Genomic DNA, 19,213 nt, shown 5'->3' with positions numbered 1-19,213 from the left:
TGGAACTTGTGGGTAGTAAGATCTCCATGTCTCAGTGTAGCACAAATATGCATTACAAACATATTAATTATTTTGTGCCTATAAACGACATCTTCAGAACTATTAACATCTTAGTTCTTGCTGGTTTGTAGTAAACAATTCTTATTCTTGGCTCACTTTTGTAAAGGAAGAAGATGTAGATATCAAGCCGGCAAAAAAAAGTGAGGCTCCATTTACTCATAAAGTGAATATGAAAGCTAGATTTGAGCGAATGGCTAAGGCAAGAGAAGAAGAAGAACAAAGAAGAATTGAAGAACAAAAGTTACTACGCATGCAGTTTGAACAAAAGGAAATTGATGCAGCACTACAAAAGGTACCAGGCTTACATATCCTTTATTTTCCAAAGGTGATCTTTTAAAAACCAAAGTTTTATGAAGGATTAAAAAAAGTTTTTTAAACAGCTTTCAATTCACTGGAATGTTTTATAAAATACTTTGTAGTAAGCACATTTACATGTTTACTTTGGGGGAAAATACATTTACCTCCAAAATTCTACTACTAAACCACTGTCTGGAAACTACTACTGTAGTATAAATGCCAACTTAAATGCACTTATTTTAATATAGAAAAGAGAAGAAGAGGAAGAGGAAGAAGGTAGTACCATGAATGGCTCCACTATTGAAGATGAAGAGCAGACCAGATCAGGAGCTCCGTGGTTTAAGAAGCCTCTAAAAAACGTATCAGTTGTAGACAGTGAGCCAGTTAGGTTTACTGTGAAAGTAACAGGAGAACCCAAACCAGAAATCACGTGGTGGTTTGAAGGAGAAATACTGCAAGATGGAGAAGACTACCAATATATTGAAAGAGGAGAAACTTACTGCCTGTATTTACCGGAGACCTTCCCGGAGGACGAAGGGGAGTACATGTGTAAAGCAGTCAACAGCAAAGGCTCTGCAGCTAGTAGCTGTATTCTCACCATTGAAAGTAAGAATTAATCGCCCTCTGAATACAGAACTTTTATTTTATTTAAATTTGTTTTCCTTTGAAAAAAAAATCACTCTTCTTCTTCTCTTTTTTAGCTGACGACTACTAGGTCCCCTTCTCTCTCCCTGGAACTTTCTCTCTCTCTCCGACTTTCTTACATCCATCTTTTCTGTGGCGGGGCCAAAAAAAAGGAAACCAGAAGTGCCACTGTTTACTTCTTATTCCTTTCCCTAACAGTCTTCAAAACACAAGCCCATCTAAAGAATACCGTCTTCCTTGTCAAACGAGCACCAGATTCATCGCCATATTATGTTGTAGAAGTTCATGTGTAATTTAATGGGGGCAAAGTGGGGAATTTGTTCAATTATTTTATCAACCTATTACAAAGGCTGTGTATTTCCCATGTTCACAGTAATTATATTTTAAAAAATCATAAATAGAACACAGTATTTTGCATGAGAGAATACCGTTCATGAGCTATTCACTTCTGAAATTAGTCTGAACTAGCTGAAACTTAATGAATTTGGAACCTATCAATTTGAGTGGGCTTTTTCCCCCTCAGTAGTACATCATTTCAGTTGTTGTCATCTCAAAGACTTTCTGAAGCAGATACATTAAGGGGATAGGGGCGTCATTCCTCCCTGTGTGTGGAAAAAAACAAACAAAAAATAAAGACTTTTAAGAAACAATTGCCAGAGAAAATGTGATGGAAACCACTGCCTAATACACAGTTCTGAGTGTTGAGAATATTAAACATATACTTTTCAAATGTGTGTAATATATATTCCAGCTCAGAAAGCAAACTAATGTTATGACCTTGCCTGAACAAATGATATTTTAATGAGAAAACTTTGTATTAATAATTCATGCAGGAGAAAAAATTTCAACACAACTGAGGATTTCAAGAGCTAAGAGAAGTAGATTTAGGGGAAAATGGCACAATCTTCAATTTTAGGTCTTTAAAGTGAGTTTGTAAATAATCAGCTACCATGTTCTATTATCAAGTTGTTTTATATTTTAATTTTCTGGAAGACAATTTTATTTTACAATGTAAACCCATAATAAAATAACTTCTGTATTTTAAAAAAGTCTTTCAGCATTTTAGAAAAGAGGCAACACTCTTATAATATTCACCAATGTACATTTATTCTTTCTTTTTATTGAGGAAACCATAATCAATACAAAATTACAGCAAGCTTGTACCCTTTCACATACAATGGTATTAAAGCAACTCTAAACCACAGTTTGTAAAGTATTCAATTTACCTCAAGTCCAAGCTGCATCTCCCTAAGACACTGTTCCCATCACAGTAGCCATTTTAAGCCAATCTTCTTTTTACACGGGTAGTTTCTGTAGAGAACACTTTTCTCAGGACGAAAATGCATTGAGCATGCATAAGAAAAAATATATATATGCGCAAATACATTTAAGAGTTTCTATAGGGGTATCACTGAAGAAAATAAAAACCTGGGATTTATTTGCTTTCTTAAAAGCACCAATTTATAAAATCCCTCAAGTTTATACTGTGGCAAGAAAACTCAAGTGACTAAACAAAAAATAAGGTTATTTTTCAGAGCAAAATTATCTTTTAAGTATTGTTAAAATACATTTTAAAGTGAGGCAGCATTTTCAGAAAATGAAAAGACATCTTCATTAATTAGTAATTTCTACAACCTTATGCTAGACAAAAGGTAACTCTGCAGGTAGAAGTGGTTCTCCTGGCAGAGTATTCAAACAAATGTTACAGCTTCTGAATAAATTCCTATTTCCCTCTTAAGGTACTCTTTTACTCCTACCCAACCCCTCTCCTATGAATTAAGTACTAAAGTATTTGTCTAAGGATATATTTTATAATGTTTAAAAACAACTAGTATTAAATCACTAGTTTTAGTATTAAAATCATTTTCATTAATTAAAAATAAGAAGTATACTTCTCATTCTAAAACATCAAACCATAAGAATTCTAAGTATCACCACACTAAGTAAGATACCTTAAAAACGAAAACACATTGTCAAATTTAAGTGCTAAATAAAATAAATCAGTTCAATTTCAATCTAAACATTGTTTCTACCACTCCTAACATCCACTGCATTCAAATCAACTGGCTCACCTTTTCTGCTTTCCATTTATTTCAAGGTTAAGATTAGCGCCATTTAAAAAATGCTTGCAGTATCAGTGAAGGCTTATGGTAATGAATAAAAAAAAATTCTCATGAGATAGAAACATTGCCCCAATATTTACTAGCATTCATATGTATTTTTCTCTTTATAAAAATGCAAACTACAACTAACCAAAACTTGACAGGCTCTAAAGGTTCAAAGAGCTCCTTTATATTATCAATCTTAACATACCTATCATTGACTATTAAAACACACATACACACACACATAAATGTGGTGCAGTAACTACATTAACTTACAAAATTTAACAGTTCATGGAACATTTAAGATCAAGTGAATAGCACTTTAAAATGAAAAGTGATCAAAAGCAGGTACATTACACCCTATACCATATTATGTATGGGAAAACATTTCATTTTTCTCAATTATGATTTGCCAATTTTACCTTCTACATTGAGCCCTTCTATGGTCCATGCTCATCGGCTCACCAATGGCATACACTCAAAGGATTCCTCTTTATGGGCAACTATCTCAGGACCTGATTTTATGAGCTATGATTTGGTGCTTGCAGCATCTTCAGCACTGTGTGTGAAAATGAAGGCAGTATTTTTGAATATTTTTCTTTGTTGTAGAGATAAGCAGGAGTTTTAAAAGGATCAGCACATTTTAGAAATCGAATAAAAACAAAACTGGTATGATGCTGCTTTAATACATTCATCTTAACTCAAAATATGTACCAGTTAAAATCATCTATTAAGAACACACAAACATTTTAAACTGGCAAAAAAATAAAATAAATGCAGCGTCAGTTATTAAAGTATTATAAATCAGAAAAATATTGGTTGCTATACAGATTACGAAAGGTTATTTGCTATACAGTTAACATTTCACTGATGCACATGCCTTATCAAAACATACTGCCAGTATTCCTTATAATTTTTTCCTTTTTCAGTATATATATTAAAGTCATGAGAACTGAATTGTCTTAAAAAAAAAAAGTCATAACAAGATTCTAACCCATAATGTCCTTACTGAACTACTACAGTTCAAGAATAAGAAAAAAAATAAAGACTCCAGAGTGGAGGGCACAGTAAATGTCTCGTCAATCAAAGACAGACTGTGAAGGCTGTTGACGTTTCTGACCAAATGATTTCCTAAGTCTTGAAAACTATGTAATTGTCCTTTAATTTTTAACAATTCTTCTGTATTTGGGAAAAGATTATAAAAAGTTTGGATGTAGTTCAATTACAGCAGCAATCTACTCATCATCTCTTTGTTTTAATAAAAACAAAAAAGAAGAAAATAAAAAACATTACCCAGAAATGTAAACAGTTGTTTGAACAACTTACAGACTTTCCACTGAAATGCTAGCATAGAGAACAAAATACATTTTGGGGAAGCAGTAGCAGACTGCCTTTGAATACACAACCACAAAAACCTCACAGGGACAACATTAATGTACTGAAATATTTATTTATATATGTCCTTAGGTTGTGCTTACCTGTTGCTTTTTGCAGCAGAACCTAAGGTGGAAGGTCTGGGAAGGCACTGTGAAGTATAAATAATTGCACTGTTTGCAATTAATAAAGATTTTAAACCTTAAATGAATCAAAATCAACAGCCTCCAATTTGTGAGTTATGATACTGAATCCAACTAAACTATCTCTTTAATTAATAAATGCACCACTTTCCTAAAAGGTCATCTATAAAACAGTATTCATGCAAAATACTGAAATTGTTCACGTCAATACCCTACTCTTAAAGATAACAGATAACTAGCTCCTTAACTATTAAACTTCAAACTAGAACTACATATCCATATCTATGTAAGGGTAAGGGAAGTCACTTTGGATACTATAAGCAGTCAAAAAAACATTTCAAAATATCTATAATGAACCCTAAAGTAATCTCAACATTTATGTCCTTGTACATCTTTCTTTATAAAATATTCAGAACAACAAATGGTGCTCTCCACCAATGTAAGAGCTAGCATATATATTTAGGAAATGGTGTTAAAACTGCTACATTGCTTAATATTTGCAAACTGCAAACTGCTGTCTGATACATTTCAAGTCTTTCATATTAATATAAGATATGCATATTTTACACTGAAAAACAATATATTTTAGGAGCACCAATGAGTAAATACTAATCAACTTTGTCAATGATCAATTTTCTTTAGCTATAGCTAAAGCATATCAAAAATACTTACCCATTAAGCTCACTTTAAAAAAAAATACAGACCTATGAATTATTCTATATTAAATTAAGAAGCAGTTATGGTTTTCCAGAATTATCAGCACTGTATTCCAACATAATATTCACACAAAGTATGGCATTTACATTATGTGGAACATTGACAAAAAGATACTGTTGCAGTTCATCAATTTGTCATTCTGATGTACTTACAGTGCAATGCTCCTTGAAGGAACACAATCAAGGATGATACACAGCACAGTCCTCCTCACCCCTACAGAGCTAGTTCTATACTGGCTGGATCAAACCTGCACTTCAACAGACAATGGCAAGACAGACTGTATTTGCATGTAGTCTAATATATTAATATGCAAAGAGCCAACAAATATGCAAAGAGTAAAACAATGGATTTCAACAAAATATCAGAACTTCAGCATGAGTGTTATAGAGCAATAAAATGATTTCAAGTACATAAAAAAATTAAGTTGATTCAATGATTGGACTTGTGCATTTACAAAACAAAGCTTATCTATACTGCAAAAAGAAAAAAAAAAGGAAAAAAAAGCTTGAACATTTTCATACCCCAATAATGTTTCGATGGCAGATGCACTGTAGCTAGACTTTTGCATACTACTCACTTTTTCTACCCTAAATTTAGAAAGAAACACACTAATATTGTATACATTGAAAGAACTACTTTACATGAAAAAAACTTATCATAGACTACTCATATTCACTGTCTGAAAACTGTTTAAAATTAGTTATGCTGAAACAGTCTTGGAAATCAAGTAATTATCAGATTAAAAATAGAAAGGTTAACTGTTATAGCAGCAGTACAGGTCTCAAACAGTGGTCATGTATAAAAGGAAATTTCACTGTTAATGCAATGGAAGTATGCCAAAAGATCACTGTATACACATGCAGTTTTTAATCAAACAGAAGGAAAAAAAATGAAGATATCAGGATTACTTGTGCTGAAACAGCCAAATACAATAAATGGAAAAGATCCTCCAATCTACCACTATACTGCAAGGGGGAAAAAAACATGCCAGTGGTTTAAAAACTCAAATAATATTTCATGGGGAAAGCTTACATATTTGTGTATATGTATCTTAATTTATCATTGCTAAGAAATTACGAATCCTTTAAATACCCACATATCCAACTTACCGACACAGGAGGTTTCATATCATTTATTGTAAAGCACAAAACAGGCATTTGAAAAGTGAAAGTATACATTGAAAAAGTACATTTATATCACAAAGCATTGACCACATAATAGTTGCAAATACATTTGCTGGAATGTGTACATCTACACTAAATACTAAAAACAAACCAATTTTCATTTCTACACAGAAATATTAACCTCCTATCAGTAGTGATAGATATTTTGTACATTTTCAAAAAAAAAAAAAAAGAAAGAAAGGAAGAAAGAAAAAACACTATTTTAAACCAAAAACAAAATTAAGATCTTCATCAAGCCGTCTGCATCCATATATTTAACAAAGGTTTTTTTCCCCCACACAATGAAGCAAATACTGTATTGTCCACTTCTTATTATTGGCCCTGTGCAGAAGAGATACATAAGAAATACACAAAAAGTTAAAGAAAATCCTTTAAACGGAGCTAACTCAGGAGTGAGTCCTTTAAGAAAGAAAAACTGGTTAATATAAATGGTGGTGGCTTCTTGCATGATTTGCAAATCCCTGGGGGAAAAAAATTTATTTTTAAAATCAAAGGCATTATAGAAATATTCAGCACTCAGATGCCAGAAAGCATTATAAAAAAACAAACCAAAAAACCCAGAACAATATACCATACAATACTTCATTTAGTTATACTTTGCCAGATAAAAATTTTAAAAGGCAAACATAATCCCAGACAACAGTAAACATGCAGAGAACATGACTGGAGATGAAATCAGCACATTGGCAAGTTCACTATACCTGAGGAGCTGGAGGATGCTGCGGCATTCCCTGGGGACTTGTCTGGGCATAGTAGGCGGCTTGCTGTCTATAGTACTCAGCCCAGGCTGCACTATAATCGGGCTGACCACCTGGTGGAGCACCAGTAGGAGCAGGAACTGCCTGACCTTTGAGAAAACAGAACAACTTTGTTGCTGTAACCGCAATTAAAAGCCTCAAAGAATCTCATTTCTAATAAAAACAATACCTTGCTTCTTGTAATATTCCTCCCAAGCCTTTGAATAATCTTGTGTCTGCCCTTGTTGACCTAAAAAAAACCCCCTAAATTTTAATACAAAATTATATCCACTGTAAGTACAGGTTATAAAGACAAAAGCACAGAGGGTCAGGATTGCTCTTGTTTTATTTTAAATATTCATTAGTGTCAGAAAACTACTCTAATTAAAAAAAATCCGAATGCTCTTTATTTTCGTTTTGCCTTATACTAATCATAACTTTTAGTTCTAGAGCATCATGAGTAATAAAAATAAAACCCCCACAGTTTTAACTAAGAAAGGTAAACATTTAGGCATAATCTTGATTCAATTACAGAATTTATAAAGTACTAATTTCTAAACTGAGTCTGGAAAGTACTTCAAGAAGTCTATGGTTGCCCCATGGTGATGCTGGGGAGAATGGATGGACTATTTTTTGTGGTCTTCTTATCCATTTGGATTTGTTACACTACAGGTTTCAAGTAAAATGCAAATCTTCAACTGAGAAAAAGGAAAAGAACATTTTTGAGAAATAAAAAACCCACTTAAAAGCTATTACTTAAAGACTATTAATTAAGATCTGGCCAAGAGTTTTGTTTCCTGATTAACCTACAAACCATGTGCACAAATACTAATCTTTAAGATATCTTTTAATAAGACATTTAAAATCTTAGTATGATGTGTCCAAATTACAATTTTATTAAAAATAACCTGATGATGAATATCAAGAATAATTACTACTGACGAGGTTCTAAGTAACAAGATCAATGAAACACAAAACTCAACAGCTTTTGCAACCAGTTCTCCTAGGCGACTTTCCTGAATTAAGAAACTAAAGAGGCATAATCAAATGCAGTGAACCTTGGATGAGCTCTAGATTAAAACCAATAAAAAAAACCCCTTCCCCAACAGCTACAAAAGATATTTTTTTCTGACAACCAAGGAAATTTAAATATGTTGATATTACTGAAATTATTTACAGCAAATATTTTGCAACTTAACTTTGAAATGGCTCAGGCACAGGAAAAAAAGGCACAAAGTACATATAGCAAACTTTAAAAAAAATGGTGATTTTGGGTAGAAAACATGAGTATGAGTGTTTGCTGTACTATTTTCCCAACTTTCTGAAGGTATAAAAAATTGGTAAGTTGAAGAGAAAGAGGACATGTGTTTTCCTATTTAGCTCCTATATTCAAAGAGAATTTTATTTAGTCTATAATTCATTTGGCTTTATGAAATTACAGCCAGACAAAAACTACTGGCAGAAAGCTGTCTTATGTTAGATGTTGTCTATCACGATAACAAAACTGGTCAAGGAAAAAAAGCAAATGAGTAAATAAGAATTTGAGATTTACCACTAACTTTACAAATGCAAGAAACTCCCTCTAATTCTATGCGCAACAGCAGAAATCCCACACACTTATAAACAAAATTCTTATTTTTATTTTCATTTTCCATAACTCTTCTCAAAGAGGAAGTGAGTTTAACATTTTGATTGTATGAGGAGACACAAGTCAAATAAATCTGAAACCAGTTTCAGATTTAGACAACTGCCAAATATCCAGGTACCAATAGTAATAAAACCACACACAGTTTTCTTATAAAATGCACACTTGAAAACTCATTGACTTGAGGCCAAACTTAAGGCAGCAACAATTTCCACTTCAGGTTTACAAACAGACTCTCATTGTTGAGATACTGATATTTTAGAGACAAAAATAACAGCATAAGGGACACATCAAGAAAATTTGTCAAACTCAAATGCTCATTCCAAAAACAGCCCCCTGAACTCAAACATCCCTGTGGAAAGCTGCAAGTAAACATGTCGGACTCCAAGAAAAATAAACTCAGTTAAGTAAGTCATCAACCTATCAACACTTGACATTCCAATCTTGAAAGCATCCAAAGAAAAACTCACTCCATTTCTCTTATCTAAAGGGCAAATGTGACTCATTCTGTCCAGCTGAAAGCAGGGGAAGAACTCTTCCTATCTCATCTATTTACGAGTTGGCTCTTCCCCTAGCCTCTTGCCCTTTATAAAGGCATGTCCTTAACTTGCTCCCTTTATTCTTCTCAGTTCAGAAACTGTTTTGATGTGAGACAGTTTATACTTTAGTAGAATATTACTTAATACTTTCATGTAGCTTTACAACGTATTAAGTCTTTTAGGTAAGACTAATTAAGTCCTACTTTAATTTCATCTCATTCAAGAGATAAGACTTGCCCTAGAGTTTATGTGCAACATTCTACTTCAGCCCAAAAGACAGCTTTCTCTTGAATAGATTTCACCCTCAGCTGTCTTTCCATACACCTGCATCTTTCCCACAACCACTCTCTTGGCTCTTTTAAGCTTAAGGTATCATATGCTAAGGGTTCAGGGTTCACTACATCAGTGCCTAACATTATAGGGGCCTCCTGCAAGTCAAACTTAACCCAAAATGCCTTCACTTACTCTCTTCCAAACAGAAACTGCCTGTCTTTATTTTGAAACCCTATTTCTCTTTAGGGTGTTTATTTATTACAAAAGTTCCCTTCATCCTAGCTTCAAAAACACCCACTTCCAAATTGCTGCCATTCCTTATGTGACAAAAATATGAAACTTCTTCTTTAACCCTCTAGAATCTCATCTTTAACAATCTCTCCCCCTAAGTTCTCTCTTTGTGTTAATCATAGACAATTTAGAACTGTTTCAGAAAACAAAATTAATTCAATACAGGTTTATTTACTAATAAAGCAAACTAACAAATTTATAGCGTGATTGGGGATTTTCTGTTCTTAACAGAAAAAGCTGAAATTAGGCTTCAAAAGCTGAGACAGTCTTCCTAGTTTGATGAAGAGGACACTGGATTGGAGATCAGGCATCCAGAGTCCTAGGAAATCCCACCTCTGCCCCCTGGAAGAGCAAAACTCAATCTCTCCAAATAAAGGAGTCTGACTTGGAGATAAAGATCTTCATCTTTCCCTTATAATATATTTTATTACCCCCCTTCTTTCCTTCCATTTAAAAAGCTCAAAAACTGAATTGATTAGTTTTATCCTTTAAGGTCTCTTATTTGTAGTTATCCTTAAAAGATCTTAAGGACTAGTAATTCACCTAGAAAAAAAAAATCACAATAGTTAAGCAACCAATCATTAAAAACAACAACAACAAAAAACTTACAGAAAAAAAAAAAAAGGACCTTGTAGGTATCATTTAAAGACCTGACAACCTAACATTTAGGATTTACATATAAGGGGGAATCAACCAATTCACTTTGCTCATAAAACAGCTGATCACTGCAGTCCTACAGAAAAACATACAACTGAAAAGAAGGTGGGGGGTTAAGGAAGATCTTCAGTCAAACATAGTGTTATCTAATTATTTCTTTACCACTTTTCTCCACAAAGGATTAAAGACAGTCCAGCATATTAGTACTAAAATTAGAATTTTACATAGTAGTAGTCAGCAGGAAAAAGGAAGAAAACGAAAAACTCTAAAAACAAGGTGAAATGTCTACTCTGTAAAAATCTGAATGGTTAGACCTTGTAGATTATATTCAACATACCCACTCATTCTGGGCAGGTAAAATGTAAAAAGGCTAAATAGTATACTTATTAAATACCTAAGTCTACCAATAGGGCCTTTGTTTTCACCCAGTTTTAGTAACAATGTAGGGAACAGCTAAAACGTACTACCTATTGTGAAAATACAAGCTGGATCTATTGATTTTTAACCTCAACATGCTCAAATCTTTAAAATGGTGATGCTACGTCACCATAAGAGCTAAGGTTATGACCACTATGTCGTCAAGGAATGATTATTAATAGCATTCCCAAAGTTTTTCTCAAAAGTATCCCAATTTGGGCAATAAATTATGTGATCATCCTAATTAGAGTACACTGTTTGGAGGTTAAAGTTTTTAAAAAGTTTCTTTATGTAGAATTTTAGCCTTTGTAGACCTGCCCAAGATAAACTGGGTCACAAAAACATAAATTAATGAATCTCTTACAACCTTAGAAGTTAACATGCAGCATGACTTTCCTGTAGTCATTCTAACAGGAAAAATTATTTTTCTTTTTTTAAATATCACCAGCTGTGTAAAACATCCTTATCACCAGGTATACATCTTTTACACAAAGATTAGTATAATCATGACTGTGGAAATTTTTCTTTCTGTGGAAAACGACATTCTTTGGCAAAGAAAATGGTGAGATTTACATTGAGAATCACAAGTAGACTGTATTTTATGACAAAACTCTATCATCTATAGGTACTTTTTGTATCAGTGAACAAAGGGCAAATTTATCTGTTTAGCTTTTGTTTGTGATAAGTGGCTATGGTGTTAAGTGTTAATTTTAAATGACTAAGAGAAAATAAGCATCTGAAAAATAACTGATTTGTCTGGAAGTATAACATCAGGTTCAAAATGGTCCCTGAAAGATGCAAATTTAGGAGACAGTCTTGGGACTTAGAACTTCTAAGAATTCAAAGTCTGGTTCCACGACTTCGTAGTTGTTAGGACTTGTTTTCCAATCTGTACATGTAAGTGTCAGTGAACAGACAGTACCCACCCTTTGTCCACTGTTCTTTTCTGCAGTTCCAGTTAGCTATGGTTAACCGTGGTCTGAAAATATTACAAGGAAAATTCCAGAAATAAACAATTCATTAAGTTTTAGATTGCACGCTACCCTGAGTACCATGATGAAATCTCATGCTGTCCCTTTGTAGAGCATATCCTACCCATTAGTCACTCAGTAGCCACTCAGGCCACTTGATTAAAAGATCCACTGTTGTGGTACTGCAGTATTTGTGTGTTCATTATCTTACTCAATAATGGCCCCAAAGTGAAAGAGTACTGATGCTGGCAATTTGGATATACCAAAGAAAAAGCCTTTTCCCTTAAGTGAAAAGGTAAAAATTTGCTGACTTAATAAGAAAAAAAATTGTATGCTGAGGTTGCTAAGATCTACAGGAAGAACAAATCTATGATGTTGTGAAAGAAGAGAAAGAACTTCATGCTAGTTTTGCTATAACATCTCAAAACAGAAGTCATGGCCATAGTGCCTGATTAGTTAAGATGGAAAAGCATTAAATTTGTCCAACATATTTTGAGACATTACATATCACATTCATGTAACTTTCATTACCCTATATTGTTATAACTGTTCTGCTTTATTAATACTGTTGTTACTTTCTTGCTATGCCTAAATACTGAACTTTGTGATAGGTACGTAAGAATAGGAAACAGCACAGGGTATGTAAGGTTCAGTACTACCCGCAGTTTCAGGCACCCACCTGGGGGGGTCCTGGGACCTATCCCCCATGGATAAGGGGGGACCACAGTACAGTTCTTTTCATTCACAGCAGTTTGCAGTAATATATTTGTAAAGTGCTTGATTAACAACTGCATTCTCCATTAGAATACAATGAGCAGAAGGACAGGGGTCTTAGTGTTATGCCCACAATCACATTCTCAGTATCTATTCCTATGCTTTGGCATGCAGTATATAATCTACAGTTATTGAATGAAAACAGCCCTTTTAGGTGATTGTTCTTCCTTTTTCATATATGCAAATGTTATTTAAGTAATTAACTTTCTCTGTCACTGTAGGTTATTTCTTACCTGCTTATTTTGCAGCAAAAGAGTATCACACACAACTAATTTTTGCTTGGTGCTCTATAATTTAACCTATGCTATTTAGGTTACTAACATATGTAACAATCTTTGACAAAAGTAGAGGTAACACTCAATATCCTATGTGCCAGCGGGGAAACTTTAAGCTTCATTAGTAAGTGGTTGATAAATGCATTTAGCAATAAAATAAAAGCATGATACAAACATGTTTTTATCAAAATCTTCAACCTTTTAGTGCAATAGTTACTAAATGTTTCAATTTAATTAAATGTACAAACAAAGGAACAGAACATACCCATTTTCTTGTAGTACTCTTCCCAAGCCTTAGTATAATCAACCTGTCCGGCTGGAGCTGGATTCTGCTGATCTCCTTATTCAAAAGAAAAGCATTAAAAAAAAATAAGATTAAGGTTTTCAAAAAGCAAGTTGACCCATTCCTTCCATGTTTTTGTGTGGAGCAGTTTGGAGTGGCCTGCCATGGGGAGGGAGGGTAGGAGGGAGGTGTTGTGTGATAGTGGCATCCAAAGTGCAGGTGCCAAAGACACAGGACGCTGGAGGCAGAGCTGGTGGACAGAGAAGGTCTATGTATTTAGAAGAGCAGTTACATCGCACATCTAAGTAAATTCACTGGTCAAATATGAAAACACACTGAGGATACCAGGTCTTTCATCATGTATAGGCATGGAAATGGCAAAAGCTAGAAAGCACCTTGAAGTCTTGGAATAGAATTGCAAGTGATATGAATATACTTTAAAAAATATATACACATATAGATACTCGTGTTTTTTTTTACACGTGTGTATGTAGGTATACATATATGTAAACTCATTTCCTAGCTCTGTATGCTGAGAGAGAAGCAGTAACACCTCAGTAGTAATGAACAATATTCTGGTTTCTAAATATCATCATCTACTAAAAGGAATTAGAGCTCCTTAGAAAAATGGCTGATTCTAGGGCTGGAGCCCAGAAAGCACAAAATAAGCGTCTTATTGAGTGAAAGTAAGAAAGTGCTTTAAGAATGACAGACTTGTCAAAGGATACAGCAGCCATCATGAAGGTACTCCTGACTGGCCAAATCTATGGACAACATAGTTAAGTTTAAAATACAACCTACTGAATAAAACAGCAATCCCCACTGACATAAAGCAATAAACAGGAAGAAAAGGAAACCTCTTCCATATAGTAAAATACCAACTAATAAATGTAGAATGAATGATGGAAGTAGAAATTATCATAGTTGTGATGGAATCAGACAGGCTGTATCAATGACGGCTAAGGCAGATGGGCAGAATTTCAATGAGGAACAGGATAACGGTATGATCTCAGTCTCTCCAGAAATAGTAATTTCAAGGAGAAAAAAGGTGACCTTACGGTATAGAAACCTGGCAGACACCAGCATGACTGAGTGACCATGGTACCGCCTAGGGAATAAAACAGGCCAACATTATATGACCCCTCCTGTAATGCACTGAGAGCACAGCATTCCTTTCCGAGGTATTCTTGACATATTGTAAGCAGGAACCCTGATCATGCTTTATCTTCATGAGAGAACGCTGAAGGGACCTAGGATGATGCACCATCATCTCACAGAAGTCTGTACTCTTCATAGCATGAAAAAGACCAAGGAATTATTCCTGACTGGTGAGAAACTGTTATGAAATCTAAGGGCTGTGCATTGCAACAGTAATGATGTATTAACGTTAACTGATTTTGAAGGCTGTGTGATGGTTATGTATTTTTGGAGCAATACAGAAAGGAGTATTTAAGGGTAATGGGGCATTACGTCTACAGTTTGGTTAATTGTTCTGAAAAAGACTAATGATAATAGATAGGGACACACATGAGAGGGTAATGGAACAAACAGAGATAAAATATTAACAGCTAGGTTATCTGGGTGTTACTGGTAATGTATCTTACAACTTTCATTAAAGTTTGCAGTTATTTGAAAGTAACTTGGTTTTAAAAAGCAAAGGCTGCTTACAGAAGCTGTAACTGGGTAATACTAGAACTTTGGGAGATACTATACATTGATGTACCTTATACGTTCAAACTCAAGTTTTCACTTGCACATACAAAATAAGTGCTTTAGTTACCGTAGTTACCTTGTCCATTGGTTTGGGTTGTTGTCGGTGCACCGGCAGGAGCCGCAGGTGGTGGCTGTGCTTGTTGTTGGTAATAGTGAGCATAGTAAGCAGCCCAGGCTGCTGAATTTGGATCCGTTCCTGTCTTAGCTAGAATAAACACACATTCAACATTTGCACCTAGTCCATCATCGAGTCACACACACACACACACCCTCTAGCAAATATATAGACTCCAATATTAACTGGGCATAAAAAATAAATAGTAAGTGTAAACTTTTAAATTCTTCCAGCATTTTTATTGTCATCATTAGTTTTTATTATAGAAAAGTGAGGCTCAGAGATTAAGTGACCTTCCTAGTTCCTAGAAAACTGGTGAGTGGCAGGGTTGGGACAGGAATAAAGATCTTTGGCTCCAAATCCAATGCTTTGTCTCAAATCATTATATGCCCTTGTTTTTTTCCAAACCATTTTTGACTCAAGTAAAACATTTCCATGTGGCAGATGACTAAAGGAAAGGATTTCTAGGGACTAACCTGTACAAGAAAGGAACAATTATTTTACAATTATGAACTCTGTCCTGTCTTGCTTTCAATGGAGAGAAAACTTAAAAATCTTGGAAAAAGAAACAGAGATTAGTCATATTTCATCTCATCATCTTTCACTGTTTATTATAAAAGATAAACTTGATGTCATTGCTCTACTTGAACTTCTTCAATTATTTCCTGGAGTCTTTAGTAGGACATAAAAACTTTTAAGTACAGCATTTTATCATTCAGTATCTTTAAGATATTTAGACACTCTCATTTATACTTTTCCTTTTCAGGCTCATCTCCCTACTGTTGATATTTTTCAAATACTGAAGTTCTGGCCATAGTAAATTAAACTGCTTGCACTTTTCAAGTCCCCATGCTCATATTTGGGTCTTTCACCATGTTATACTTCCTCTGCATGTGGCTGACCCTCACTCATCCAACAGTTTGGGTTAACAGTTTGAGACTTCTCAGTCAGAAACAGAACTCCTCTTGTTGATTCTGTCTTTTATACTGGGAGTATCAGGATACTAATAAAGATATATCTTTTTCAGTTTATATCCTTAATAATGTAATTTCCTAAGTCAGAGTTTTTATCTATATGTAATCTGTTTAGGTTTCATCCCAAATAGGCAGCAATTCTCAGCTGCTTAATAAAGCAAGTGTTAGTGAAGTTTGAGGAAAAAATAAAGATTTCTAGAGCAATACAATTTCTAAGGTGATACAATTATAAGGCATGATACCACTCTCCAAATCTTTCTCAAGTAATAAATGTATAGCTTTTCTATGCTGTACATTTATCTTAATAGTATCATTACCTGTATAGTAATAAATAAATATTTCATTTGAGACCATGTCTGAATAGAGAAACTGAAATTAAAGAGACTTTAAGAATTGATTCTTGTAAATGTGTAGACTATATATGAAAACCAGTCTCAAAACTACATACAATACATAGAGAACTTTGATCATTTTATACTTAAGAAAGCAGATTGAGATGGGTTTAAAACTTGCTTGCCACCCCATAATTAGTCAGTTGTAAGACTAGGACTTTACCAGGTGTTTCACTCTGAGGTCTAAGTTCTTGATTACTACATAAACCTTCTAACAAGCCACTATTTTTTTTTAACAGAAACAGATCTTATCTCAGAGAATACTGACTTTTATTATCAATATAGGGCCTCATTTAAGTACCAGGACGTTTAAACATGTTGACTGCCCAGTGTGGATCAGGTGTCCCCTGAGGAAACACAATTGTCATCCAGATTTGAGTGACACTGGTAATTAACACGTTAATACAAAGTCACTCAACAATTTCATTTAAGTCAATTATTTTGATTTTTACATAATGCTAATTCTAATATAAGCAATATCTAACCCTAGCTGTTATCTTTTAGCTAAATAGGTTTCTTCTTTCTCAAAGACAGTGCTGAAAGCCACAGTCATTAGCCAATTCTTCACAGTGGTGACTTTACCACTACGCCAAGTGGGAAAAAAAGACTGTGATACAGAGACCACTTATTCCCATCATTCTTCTCAGTCATGCTACCTACCCAAACAAAGCCCATAGGTGCAATCCTGCAGATCCAAGTTACCCAATATAAATCTGTCCTTATTTTTCTCAAATTCTAATCTCTTTAGTGGCATGATTCTTCTACTTAATCACACCATACCAATTAGCTTACAAGAGGGAAAGAAAAGACCTTCCATTCTTTTAAAGACTAACTCTTACACAATTTGCTCCTTGAATGTGTTGGGAGTTGTGGTTATTTGGTAACTGTTCTGTTGTGTCATATTCCAAAGAGCAAACTTCCTATGAAATTAAAGTACATTATAATATAGGGCCACCCTTAAATGCCAGAATGTTTAATAAAACTAAAACAATTACATTTAAACAAACTGTTTTTTTTAAAAATAAATATACTAATGTGAAAAGGAATTCAGTACCTTCCTTGAAACTATTCCAGTGAAAGAAGCCTAAAACGTGGTAGTAGGTGAGAAAAAAGGGTCATTAAGTAAAAGTTATTTGGTTTCAGTGAATGCCCCCTTTGACCATGATGGAAAGAAAACTACAGGGTGGGAAAAGATTCACGAATAGAAGAAAATGTAACATATAATCCAGATCTGAACAGAGAAAATATTTAAATGGATTTTTAGAGTTCTAATATGCATGTATTTATTACAGTTCTGTTTTTTACTAATATTAAAAGACAATTTATATACCTTATTTGAGATTTTGGGAGTTTAATCCCCACATATTAGCACTTCATTAGACTCTTAAAAGTACATTAACTAATTAACTATATTTTCATAGATAATTCACAATTAACACATTATACATTTGATGGCCCTAACATCTAAAACCTAGGACTTCTTCCTATTGCTTTTCGCTTTTTTAGGCATTCTGCTATGTCACTTCAAAAGTAGAAAAAGCCAAATGCAGATAGAAAAAGTTTCAGGAAACAGACCATATTCACACCAGTCTTACACACTGTGGTAGAATCAGTACCTCCCACTCCTGCTGAAGGAGTGAAACAAGTGCAGAAAATGCACACAATATAGAATCAACAGTAGAAAACGTATGCATAGAACAGGAGTGGTAGAAACAAACAAACAAAAAAACACAGATTATACGCAAATGATAAGCATCTTTTACCTGGATCAGGAGGGGCCTGTTGCTGCCAATGTGGATATGCATTTCCCCACCCCTGGGGAGCATAAGGGGCTGGAGGACCACTGAAAATAGAAATCAATTTAAAAATACAATTTACCAAAATTTAGAATCTTTCAGGAGAAGCCTAAAACCAAACTAAAAACTTACTGAGGAGCAGGGCCAGGTGGTCCCGGATTATAAGGTGCAGGGTTATATGGTCCCATTGGAGTTCCAGGCCCAGGAGGCCCAGGAGGCCCATGTGGGCCTGGGACACCATGGGGCCCATGGGGTACAGGTGGCCCTAAAGGATTTACTGGGCCCTGCAAAAAAGCAAAAAGACAAACAAAAATCAGAAAGACAGTAATGGGTAAGCATTTCAAAGGCCAAATAATCTTTCATTTCTACCCTTTTACATACCTACAAGCAATCTAAAATTTATGATTTTCCTTCATTTCCTCACTCATGTTGCAAAATCTCTTAACTCTATCGTATTAGTGGGACATGTAAAATTAAAATCAATACCATCAGCAAAGAAATGAAGCATTTCTTTTACCTTCCACTCTTTTCAGACTATTCCTTTTTCCATTATTTCCTTTTATAATTCTTACTTTTACTATCCCTTTATCATCTAAACCACGAAAGTTTATCAAATGTCAAGTCCTTATCTCTAGCTCTTCTCTTTCTGCATCTACTCCACATCTATCTTCCCAACATTAATCAGAGAACCATCTTGACAATACAGTCTTCAAATTGCTTAGGTCTGATGCTGTGAAATGGCTACTGAACACTTCACCAATAAGGTAACAAGGTCTCACTCTAAAGTCTTCTTCACAGCCTGTCACCAAATTCCATTTGAATCAATAATTTATTTA

At 34.3% G+C, this 19,213-nt stretch overlaps 2 protein-coding genes across 37 annotated transcripts in view; one reads left to right on the top strand and one right to left on the bottom strand.

The window, feature by feature from the left end:
- The window catches only part of NEXN (nexilin F-actin binding protein), a 40,905-nt gene extending 39,523 nt beyond the window's left edge, over positions 1-1,382 (top strand). For 3 of the 4 annotated variants that reach the window (XM_072974148.1, XM_072974146.1, XM_072974145.1), the window contains 3 exons: positions 167-352; positions 606-963; positions 1,059-1,382. In XM_072974148.1, the coding sequence (XP_072830249.1) occupies positions 167-352; positions 606-963; positions 1,059-1,072 (558 nt within the window). In that variant the 3' untranslated portion in view covers positions 1,073-1,382. Of the gene's footprint in view, positions 1-166; positions 353-605 lie in introns of all 4 variants that reach the window. The other variant, XM_072974147.1, reaches the window with a different exon arrangement.
- Positions 1,383-2,090: 708 nt separating this feature from the next.
- FUBP1 (far upstream element binding protein 1) overlaps positions 2,091-19,213 on the bottom strand; it is a 31,949-nt gene continuing 14,826 nt past the window's right edge. For 6 of the 33 annotated variants that reach the window (XM_072974149.1, XM_072974150.1, XM_072974154.1 and 3 more), the window contains 8 exons: positions 18,510-18,661; positions 18,345-18,424; positions 15,168-15,305; positions 13,370-13,444; positions 7,453-7,512; positions 7,227-7,372; positions 4,586-4,632; positions 2,091-2,313 (listed from right to left, as the gene is read on the bottom strand). In XM_072974149.1, the coding sequence (XP_072830250.1) occupies positions 2,268-2,313; positions 4,586-4,632; positions 7,227-7,372; positions 7,453-7,512; positions 13,370-13,444; positions 15,168-15,305; positions 18,345-18,424; positions 18,510-18,661 (744 nt within the window). In that variant the 3' untranslated portion in view covers positions 2,091-2,267. Of the gene's footprint in view, positions 5,594-6,457; positions 6,847-6,871; positions 6,987-7,226; positions 7,373-7,452; positions 7,513-13,369; positions 13,445-15,167; positions 15,306-18,344; positions 18,425-18,509; positions 18,662-19,213 lie in introns of those variants that run through there. The other 27 variants (XM_072974156.1, XM_072974157.1, XM_072974160.1 and 24 more) reach the window with 18 other exon arrangements.

The sequence above is a fragment of the Vicugna pacos genome, chromosome 13, assembly GCF_048564905.1.
Source record: "Vicugna pacos chromosome 13, VicPac4, whole genome shotgun sequence".
Taxonomy (NCBI): Eukaryota; Metazoa; Chordata; class Mammalia; order Artiodactyla; family Camelidae; genus Vicugna; species Vicugna pacos.
Note: the sequence above shows the minus strand (reverse complement) of the source record. Positions and strands in the feature narration are given on the sequence as shown.